This window comes from Monocercomonoides exilis, assembly GCF_001643675.1.
Source record: "Monocercomonoides exilis strain PA203 chromosome Unknown scaffold45-810774, whole genome shotgun sequence".
NCBI classification, from domain to species: Eukaryota; Preaxostyla; order Oxymonadida; family Polymastigidae; genus Monocercomonoides; species Monocercomonoides exilis.
In genome coordinates this window covers 625,064-636,858 of record NW_027150590.1, presented here as the reverse complement: position 1 = coordinate 636,858, position 11,795 = coordinate 625,064, and the positions used below count along the sequence as shown (strand labels likewise).

Below are 11,795 nucleotides of genomic sequence, written 5' to 3'. Positions count from 1 at the left end.
GCAGTTTTCTTTTCCACGCCTCGCGAAAGCGAGAGTGGTTTTTCTTTCTGCTCTTTGATTATATTTCCCTCACCAAATCCCTGCACAGTCTTTTGGAGAAGGCTCCGAAAGGCAATGCTCCCTGCTTTCCGGTCTTCGCGAAAAAAGCGAAAAGGCGAATTCGATGGTGAAGTGAAGCGAACAATGCATTATTTCATTTTTGCAGTTGATTTTATTAAGATAAATCACTATTTCTATTTTATTTATCATCAAAAAAAGAAATAAAATTCTGTAATAAAAATTTTTCTTCTTTTCGAAATCAAAAAGTTATTGCTCTATTTTAAATAAAACATATTCAAATTCGAATTTGTTTTTTCTTCGAAATCACATTATTTTTTGTGAATGAAACGAAAGAAAAAAGGAAATTGATTCATTTGAAATTGACAAAGTTTATAATTACGATGAAAAAGAAAAGTTAATTATTTAAAAAAATTGAGACAACATATGAAATGGATGAAATGAAATGATGAATGTGAAGTAATGAATGCAAAATATTACGAATTTAAAGTGAAAAGAAAACGTGCAATTTAGATCCGAATGCATCAATTTCTCTTGTTCATTATGGCAACACATCGTTTTCTATCAATTCTCTCAATGATTCTTTCACCTCTGCCAATGTTGGTCTTTCGTTTGGTTCATCTGTCCACATCTTCTCCATCAGCTCAACCATGTCTTCTCCTTCGATTCCTTCTGTCAGTGGTCGCACTCCATCCCTCATCATCTCCTGCGCTTCCTCCGCATCACATTCGCTCAATGGCACTTCCCCTGTTGTCATCTCATGGAGAATCAGTCCAAGTGTAAAGACAACTGTTTTTTCCAAATCCTCTTCTCCAGCTTCAGGCGCATTCCAACGCTTCATTTCTTCCTTCTGCTTCTCATCCTCTAATTCCTCTGTTAATACGAATATTTCATTATTTCCTTCCTCAACAAAGATTGAATACGGACACAGCTGTCTTGCCATCATTTCCACTCTTTCATCATCAACCGAAATCAAACGCTCAAACAGCTCTGCAACTGCCAAAACCACCTCTTTTCCATCAACAACATCCATCGCTCTTGTTCCCAGTGTGAAATTACCTTGAACTGAATGAATCACCGAATGCAATGTTTTGATGTTCTTTTTCTCCTTTTCTCGAAATGGCTTTCTGGCTGATATAACATTGAGTGAATTATTCTGATGAACTCCAGAAGTGGAAGCATTCTCAGAAAATGGCAACAGTGATTCCAAATCTGGAAGATCATTCTCATTCAGGATGTTATCGTACGTTGAAGGAGGCTCTGGAAGATCTTCTTCATCGTTTTCAATGAGAAGCGGAATTTGGCTTGTCATCCCTTCCAGTAATGTGGATGGCATTTCACTCATCTCAAAGCTCCCTATTCCATTTTCCCTTCTTCTCTTCTCAATCTTCCCCATTATCCGCTCATTTTCTAATCTTTCTTTCTCAACTTTCTTTTCTGATTCTCTCAATTTCCTTCGCAAAAGCACAACCACAACAAACAAACCAACAAAAATTAAAAAAGAAACAATGCACACAATAAAGGCAACCAAACTCCATTCAATTTTATCCTCTCCCTTTGAGATTCTTTCATCATCTTTTGGTGGAGAAATACTTGTATTCTTCAGAACGAATGAATTTGTTGACGAAGGAGATTCTTCATTCCCAAATAAAATATGCACACTCACCTCGATTTCATCTCCACAATTGCTAATGAGATCTTTTGCCACACTTCCCTCAACTTCTCTTTCCGATAAGAATCCATTTGAATCAAAATCATAATGTTCAATCTCTTTCTCTTCTCCCTTCTTCTTCACAACTGAGAATGACAAATTGCATGGAATAAGAAGCATTCCTTTGAATATCAATTTCATTCTATCTGTCTCTTCTTTTGCTTCCACACTCTCCAGAACAGGAATGAAGAATGATGAATCCCTCTCTGAAGCAATCCCTTCAAAATTGCACCCTTCATTCAACATCCAAAGTGATGTATTTCTCTCCAATCCATCTCCTCCTTTCAAACTTTTCGCATTCAATGTTCCTGAATCTGAACAGATGATATTTCTTCTCAATGATGGATATCCTTCAATAGATGGTTTGTTGTTTTCAAATCTTCCATCATTAACAGTCAATGCCCCTCCACTCATTGTTATTCCACCTTTTGGTGAATTTGAAATTGTTGTGTCTTTCATTATCACAGAACTCTTCACAACATCCACAACAGATCCTGACCATCTGCACATCTCTTCCCCTTCATTCAAATTCTTCTCGTTTCTTTCCTTTGAATTCCCATCAAACACGCAACTGTCCATTTTCACATCCAAACAATTGTCCAGTTTCATCAATTTCCCTTTTGTGGTCTTTGAACTGACTCCACCCATTGTGCAATTTGCCAATTGAATTGTCTTTTTCATTGTCAAGCAAGATATCAGTGATTCATCATTTCCCTCAACTGTGATATTTTCTGTTTGAACCTTTTCCATATTCAATTGCCCACATTCATTAATATCTATCAGAGAAGTTTTAATTGAAGAATTGAATATTTCAAACAAATAAATCACTGATGGAAGTGATGATGATAGATATAATGAAGATTTTTGAAGAATGAGATTTGATATCTTGCATTCCATGAGTTGTAATTCTCCTTTTTCCATGTTTATTATGTGAAATGGAATGATTGCAAAAGCTTCATTAACTCCATCCGATTGTTTTGAGTCAAATGAGCAATTTATTATCTCAAGAATCCCTCCCTCTGGTGATATCAATGATTCGTGTGAAGAGATGAAATTTGAATCAAACACAAAATTTACTTTCACCAACGAGACTGTTCCTGTTGTTATCACCAATGCATCCTTTGTTTTTTCAATGTTTGGTTTCACTTCAACTTTGCACATTTCTCTGCTCTTCGAACTCAAACTCATCTCCTCCAGATTTATTTCTCTTCCAATCACACTCTCAGCGTCAACATACAATAGACTCACATATTCAGATGTCAAATGCACCAGCCCATGCTCAATTGAATCACATGGAAGTGTGTTTGTTCCACATTGTCTGTCATTCGATCCAACCTCACTGCTCACAACAATTGTGTCACTCTGATGGATAGTCACAAACTCAATCAGATTTGCATCTTCTTTGTGTTCACAACTATCAATTCCATAGATTGCATTAATTCGTGAGTAATGATTCTCTCGAAGATCAAACTGAAATTGACTTTCATTGATCTGCGACGTGATGTTGAAACATTCAATGAAGATATCATTTCCCACTCTTGCTGTGTTTGAACTGAATTTCATTCCAACAAATGTGAAATTCAATTCTCCTCTTTCCTTTGTTGCCAGATACACCCCTCCTCCTTTCCCATTGGTGCAGCTGCATTGACTGACTTCGGACTTAATCATCTTCATTGATCCTGATGCACCCAATGTGAAGAATATCGCCCCTCCTTTTTCACTCATTTCTGCTTTGTCTTCTGTGATGTTGCTCGAATTCACAACCAAACAAATCTTATTCTCACTCTTTGACTCCAAAATGCTTGCTCCATTGTCACTTCTCTTCACTCCTGAAAATGACGAATTATCAATGTTGAGACTCATTTCCTCGACTCCTTCATTTATCTTTGTTGTTAATTCAGTTCCTTTGATCAGAAGAAGACATCCTCCACTTTCATTCAGCGATTCCACTCGAACATTCACAAAATGGCAAGTTATTTCAGAATCATGAATGACAAAAATACTGTTTCCAACATTGCATGATTCCATCGACAAATCATTCACTTCCACATTGCCTCCAATCATATCCACAAATACACAATTAAATCCATTGTTCACTCCAGCCTCTGAATGGAATGAACATCCAGTAATCACCAACTCGCCAGCTCTGTTTGAAATAATTGTTTTGGCTGAATTGTCAAATCTTGATGTTAATTGGAGTTGGATGTTTATCAATTCAAGTTGAATGTTATTCACCATGAAATATTCTAGCTGACTATCAGTTGCCTTTTCAAAATTCAATATCGCTTTCACATTCTCTTCTCCCATCTTCACACTCTTTTTGATCTGATAATTGGACACATTGAATGAATCTCGAATGATTGTTGATCCTTCAATCTGAATTGTTTTATTTCCTTCTCCGTCTTTCATGTTTTTCATCCCTTTCCACATTGTGAAGCATGGTTCTTCTTCACTTCCACAACGTGCAACATCAAATCCACTCAATGAAACAAATATCTCAAATGAGCTGCGTGGAATGAGGAACATGAATAAATCCTTTTCTTGATGAAAATCATCACTTCCCACAAACAGAGTCTTATCGCCTTTCATTGATGAATAATTGAAGTTGAATGAGTCATTTGTCACAGAAGAATTAAAATCCTTTCCCAAAATGAACACATTCTTTCCAATGGCTGCATTGTTATTCTTAAAAGTTACGTCAGCATCAAAAACAAATGGCTTCTCCTTCAAACAATTTTGACAATCCAAATATAAAAATCCGCCTTTTCCATTGCCTGATGAAAGTGAGCAAGATGATGCATTTGTTGATTTGATCACCAATTTTTCATTCCTTTGCAATGTCACTTTTGCAACACCTCCTTCTCCACTGCCCTTGTTCTCGATATTTGAAAAGTTGCTGTTTTCGAACAAAACAGAAGAAGCCATCACCAATGGTGATTTGATAAATGAACAATCTGTCAGACAACATCCCTTCAATATGCAACTTCCACTGGTTGTTGTTATCAACGAATATTGAATGGTCGTTGATGATCGAATCTCAAATAAACAGCTTTCGAGGTGAAGAACCCCGCTCGATGAGATCAGTGTATTCATATATGGCTCAAATTGACTTGGAATCTGCAATTTCAATGATAACAAGCTGACTGATACTGTTGATGAAATAACAGGTGAAGATGATGATGCAGAATTCCCTTTGATTCTCTCATTAAACTGAATAGGCTTGTGTTTGGTTTCATCTCCTTCATTCACACACCCATCAATCGCAAGTGCATCTGTGAAAGAATAGATATCTTCAATTGTCCCTTCATCCCTCACTTTCACTTTCCTTTCTCCTTCTGTCCCACTTCTGTCAATGTGGTTTATTCCACTCCACATCGATTCACATGGATATCCATCGCTCCCACATCCCAATGTGTCATATCCATCCTTCGACACACACACCTCCATTCCCTTCATTTCAACAAGAAACAGCCCAAGATCAACACTCTCTGCAAAATGATCTCTGTCAATCCCTTTCATATCAACTGCCATCCATTCACCTTCTCCTTCTCCATTTTCATATTTATATTCAAATCCAAACCTCTCCTTCGTCACTGTTTCATTCAGTTTCTTGCACGAAATGAACAAATCCCTTCCCTCGGCTGCAACATTGTATTCAAATATCAATGTTGTCAACACAAAGTTATTCACACAATTGTCACTCAAATCCAAATTCACTCCTCCCCCATATCCCCCAATTGATCCCTCACCACCAGCTGAACATTTCTCAAATGATGTCACCACTCCACTCTTTCCCAAACGCATTTCTCCTGTTCCCTTCAATATCACACTCATCCCTCCTCCACATCCCTTCAATGTTCCACATCCTTCAATCACAACATCATTCACCTCAACAGCACATCCATCCCCAACTTCTCCACTCACAACACTCCCATTTCCCTCCAAACTGCTCATTTTCATAATCGTGCAATTCCTCATCCTCAGCTTCTTTCCATTATCATTCCATATCAGTCCTTTCCCTCCCATCACACATTCTTGTGCTGTCACATTTCCGATCGTCAATGGACTCGATGAAGACGAATACTCAATCAATCCCTTCATATTTGTTGTTTCCACACTCTCAAGCAACGAATCCTCAATCGAAGCACCCCCATTTCCATTAATAACAATGAATGCCTTCATTCCAAATTTCACTTTTCTCTCACTCCCTCCACAACTCATCCGGATAATCTCCACATTCCCTCCACTTGCACTCGCAAACTCATAATTCACTGCATCCACTCCATTCCCCATGTTTATCCCACAATCAGCAAATCTCAATGTCCCTCCTGAAGAATGAACAAATGACGATCGCTCTCCAATCGAACCTCCCAATTCAAATAATATCCCTGTCAATGTTGATGAAACACTGTTCATCACCAATGCTTCTTGTGTTTTTGTTCCTGTTGCCTCGATTTTTATTCCAACATTTTTGTCACTTGAATCAATCTCATATGATTGTTCATTCAACTTCACTTCTTCATCAAATGAAAATGTGCTTGTCAGTCTGATCACTCTCTTTGAACTCGGAAACTGAACTTCTCCAACATTTCCAATTGTCCTGCATGGGTAATCTTCATATCCACACAGCCTGAATTCACTTCCTTGTTCTCTCCCACTCACATATGCTGGTGATGAAAATGTCCTAAGAAACACAACAAGTGGAACAATCAGCTCCAAATTGTTTCGTTCTCGTCCACAAAGTTCATTCAAGTCTGCAACATTTATTCCAATTTCTGGATTGAATCCAATTGAAGTGCTGTTGATGACAGCCGATAAATCCTGTGCTTCCACAAATAAATTCTTCCCTTTCCATGCGCTGCACCCACTGAATTCCATCCCTTCCATCACAAATGATCCTATTTCCTCGGCAAGTTCAGCAAACATCCCTCCTCCCATTCCTCTCCCTCCATTCTCAACATCCTCTGATGGCACAGCACATCCCGATAATTTCACTCCTTTCACCCTCAATGTTCCTCCATTTCCCACTGATATCATCATCCCTCCCCCTTTCATTCCACTTCCACCTGTGCATCTTGATGAAAAATTGCTTTCTTCAATTTTCACATTCCCATTATCCCCCATCCCAACATTCAAACATCCCCCTCCTCCATTTCCACCTGCAACTTCCACTTTCACTCCACTAACTCTGCTATTCAATATCTCCAATTTCACTCCACTTGTCATTGTGATTGGCGATTTCCCATTCATCTTCAGTGTCGCTCCACTTTCCATCACAAATCCATCAACAATCAGATTCCCTCCTGCCATCTCAATGATGTTGTATCCGATCTTTCCATTGGTCAATGCCCCACTCTCAAATGAGACTGAACAGTTCGTCACACTGAGTGTTGATGATGTTGAATGGATGAATGCACTTCTCCTTGATTTCAACTGACCTTTCACAACAAATGAAAGTCTCCTCATTGTCAGTGAACTCGAACATCCAACAAGACAATTTTGTGTGGTTGATCCTCCATCACTCACATTCACTCTCATCCTCTCCCCTTCCTCTGATGAAGATGACACTATTCTGCCTGAAATACTCACATCAAATGAAGATATTTCAATTTCATCATTTATTGAAGAAGATGAGACAACCTCGATTTCTTTTGAATTTTCACTCATTCTTGAGTTCGCACAATAATCAACTGTCAAACAGCCAAATTTCTCAAATCCACAATGATCGTGGTCCATCCCATTTCCTCCATTCCCATCAACAATCACTTTTGTACCCATTGTGCATAAATACACAAACAGTGGAATCACTCCACTTTCATCCCCATTCTCACTCCCACTCAGTTTCAACACATCTGATGGAATTGTGCTTGTGTCAAAAAATGAAAATGAGCTGGCATTCACTTTTGACTCCAAAAACACACCACTCCCACAATCAACAAACACATCCTTCCCATATGTTGCCACATTCCCATTCATTTTCGAAAACTTCACATTCTGCCCAATTGTCAATCCACATCCCTCGCTCTCCATCAACACAAATAATCCTCCTCCTCTCCCTCCACTTCCCACATTATTCTCTGCCTTATTCCCATCAATCACACTCGTTCCATTCACAACCACTTTCCCACTTCCCTTCAATCCAACATATATTCCTCCCCCATTTCCACCACCACAACTGCACCCATTCACATTGCATCCATCAACTGTCAACGTTCCACTCGACCCAACTGTTCCTTTCATCCATCCTCCATCTCCCTCATTCCTTTTGACTCCGCTGATATTGCACCCTGAACATATCACACTCGTCATTCCTTCAGAAAATTCAATCGCTGAATGAGCTCCAAATACAAGTGCTCCACCAATCACAAATCGTTCCATTTTCAGACTCCCACTCTGCGCATTCACAATGCTATATCCAAAGGCCACACTCGATGTGCTCTCTGATATATGAACAACTGAGCAGTCTGTGAGTGTGAGTGATGAACTGGTCAAACAAATGAGTGATGTTGCACTCGATAACAAAAATGGAATTTGGAACGCAATATTCTTTATTGAGCTTGCACTCTGAACATTTATCAAATACGAAGATGTCATTCCACTCGGCACCCTCACATTCACATTTGTCTTGTTAATCCCACAATACACCTCCCATTCATATGACCCCGCCATCGACACAACCTCTCCCAGCTCAAACCCTGAATCCAACACAATGTTCTTTTTTGACGAACTGAATCTGTTCTGTGAAGCAAACGCGATCGTTTTGCATGGAAAATACCCAAACCCACAAAACCACGAGTCATATCCTCCATATCCATTCACCTTATTCCCCACATGTGCTGCTCCTGAAAATGTGTCAAAAAACACATTCAATGGGAATATTCCCATCCCTCCCTCATTCCGGTCATATCCCATCAGCTCATCATAAACAGAAACATTTCGTGAGAAATCCAGCTTTGAACTTGTTATTGTCCCACTCACCAACCTGCTCCCATTCACAAACACATCTTTCCCTCCCAATGTTGCACTGCAACCAACAAAACTCACTGATGAAATCTCAAAGTTGAACGAGCTATCTGCCAGCCATAACATCACTCCTCCTCCATATCCGCTGCACTTCGTTTTGTTGAATTTTGTTGTTCCTCCGCTGTGCGATGCTGATGTTCCAATGAAAGCTTTGCTTGAAGAAGATGTCAACTCAACTTTTATCCCTCCTCCATTTCCATTCACACACTCACACCCTTCTATTGTTGTGTTCCACACCACAAATGTCTCTCCTCCCTTCACGCTTTTTGCCATCACCACTCCATCACCTGTTGTCCTATTCACATTTCGAACTGTCACATTCCCTAGCAAACTCTCTCCTGATGACGATCCGGCTGATGATGGTTCTGCAAATAGTAGTTGACTCATTTTTATATTTTTGATCTCCACATCAATCGTCTTCAACTGCCTCAGTGCCACTTCAAACACACACTTCGTCATTCCACTCCCTCCTGGCGTCGAAGAGTTGATCACCACATCCTCCAGCGAAAGAGCCCCACTCCCCACAGACACCACAAACACACTCGGCGATGAGCTTCTCATCGAGTTGTGATCGATCCCCACATGCCCCACCTCCAGTTGGCCAGAAGATATGCTAAACAGCGTTGTTGAAGAGGTCGAAAGTGCACTCGTCCCAATCACACTCACTGCTTTCCCTCTCCCAACAACAGAAATCTTCTTTTCCCCAACACTGATCGTCGCTCCTTCACTCACATGCTTCCCACCCAGCACTGTGATTGTCGAGCTCAGCTGCGCCATGCTCGACCCCACTGCATGCCCCACTGTCTTGCACGGTGCTGACTCGCTCATCCCACACAGATTGCTCGAGTCATCCCCACTCACCCCAACATACCGATCCTTCATCCCTTCCTTCAACCATCCCTTCTTTTCTGTATGCTGATATGCTCCATTTACCCAATAGCACACTCTCCTGTCATTAGTATTCGTTGTATATGATTCGTAGAACGGGTTATTCGATGAGAAGAGATTGTAATAATCTTCAAAATACACATCATGGCCATATGGAGTGGAAGTGGTTGTGCATCTGCAATCGTGGAAGAAAAAGAAATAGCAATAAATGTTGTTGCTTGGAGGTGTTGATCGACTTGGATCAAAATACAATCCTCCGCCATATGACACTGCTGAGCACGAAATAAATTGGAGGCTCCTCATTTTGAATGCAGCCGGAACGCCATAACAATACATCCCTCCACCATATTGGTTTGTCAGAGAACACGAAGTAAATGAGCACTCAAATACACAAGCACTTTCCCCTTTGCCATTTTCTGTTCCAATACACGAAGATCCAGAAACATTAAAAGATTGGAGAAATAATCCTCCTCCATCGTAACTTGCTTTGCATTTCTTAAATTCACAGCCACTGACCTTGACACACGAAGAAATCGAATAAGCATACATCCCTCCTCCGTAATCTTTTTGAGCAGTACATGCATTGAATGAGTTGTTCTCGATCTTGATTGAACTGATTTTATAGCACATAATACCTCCCCCAGCATAGTTTGCATAGCAGTCATTGAACGAACAAAATTTCACTGAAAGTGTTCCTGATGACAAACCATACATGTTAATCGCACCTCCACTCGATATTCCATCTGAATAAGAACTACTTGTTCCAGTAGTTTTTGACCCATTCCACACACACCAAGTGAATGAATTCGTTAAATCTGTAGAAATTTGCTGTCTCGCTGGCCTCGATGGATTCCCTTCACTCCCGCTGATTGCAACATTCTGTGATCGATAGCACCTGACAAAAGAGGTGTTCGAGGCAGCCAATGACGATGAGGGGCTGTTCAGTGAGGGGACAATGCACCCATCATACACATCCCACACTGATACAAATTCACATCCACTCATCAGAAACGAAATTTGGCTCAGCCCTTCACCCAGATGTGTTGCTTTCAGTGGATTTGTGGAGATGTTGAAGAAGGTCAGCTGAGTGAGAGATACAAGGCGTGTCAGGGGAGGCGCCAGAAACGGGGCTGAAGACACACAAAAAGATGAGAAATCAGACTCACTCACCAATACACTCCCTCCTCCTTCGCTTTCTTCTTCTCTTCCTTCGCTTCCTCTTCCTTCTCCACCTCTTCTTCCTCCTCCTCCTCGTTGTCCTCCTCTCTCTCCTCCTTCATCTCTTCCGCTTCCTCTTCCCCATCCGACTCTTCCTCTTCCTCCCCCACCTTCTCTCTCACTCCTCGTCTGCCCCATCCTCCCCTCTCCTCCAAACAGCCTCCCACACACATTTCCTCCCCTTCCAATCCCTCTCAGCGTGATGTTCCAAAACACCCCTCTGCACCCGCCCAGCTCAAACACCCCTGCCTCCTTGCCTCTCCCCATCCCCACACCACATCCCCTCACCACAACCACACTCCCCTTCATTCCACACACTGAACAACAATTATCATAATTCTTCAATAAAATTTGATTTAACTCAATTGATGAATTAATTAATCTCATATTTCCTTTAAATTGACTTTCTTTGCGCATTTGTTCTGTATTCATAGATGCGCGTATGGAAATTGAAGAGTCACGTATTTGATATTTGTAAGCTTTCATTTTTTCGCAATTTTTATAATTAAGATTATAATCGAGCAGCTCTTCACTATCAGAGGCATAAACTCAACAAAGCAAAAAATCAGTTGTTAAATATATATTTATATATATACAAGCCATTTCATACTCGTTTTCGAAATACATCCTTCAATAAGACAATTTTCATCGCATTGTTCACAGAAGGCGTCATGCGATGGATCGGTTATCACCTTCTGGTATTTCCCATCGCCTTTAATAATGGTAATTGCCATAAAAACTATCAAAGGAATCAAACACATATTATCCGTTATACGAAGCAAAAATAAAAAACAAATAAAAATAAAATGTAATTATGGTTCAATTAATTTGGAGAGACAATACACCAAAAATAATTCATATTCGAAAAAAAATAATTCGATTTCGGAATTAATAATTC

At 40.1% G+C, this 11,795-nt stretch overlaps 1 protein-coding gene across 1 annotated transcript; it reads right to left on the bottom strand.

The window, feature by feature from the left end:
* Positions 1 to 598: 598 nt before the first annotated feature.
* Positions 599 to 11,711, bottom strand: MONOS_11638 (uncharacterized protein; the record flags this gene model as incomplete). The annotated part of the gene is made up of 2 exons (XM_067864187.1): positions 11,508 to 11,711; positions 599 to 11,214 (listed from the first exon to the last, which is right to left on the bottom strand). Exons 1-2 carry the CDS (start codon positions 11,656 to 11,658, stop codon positions 599 to 601), a joined length of 10,767 nt encoding a protein of 3,588 aa, XP_067721814.1. The 5' UTR covers positions 11,659 to 11,711.
* Between the last annotated feature and the right edge of the window lie 84 nt (positions 11,712 to 11,795).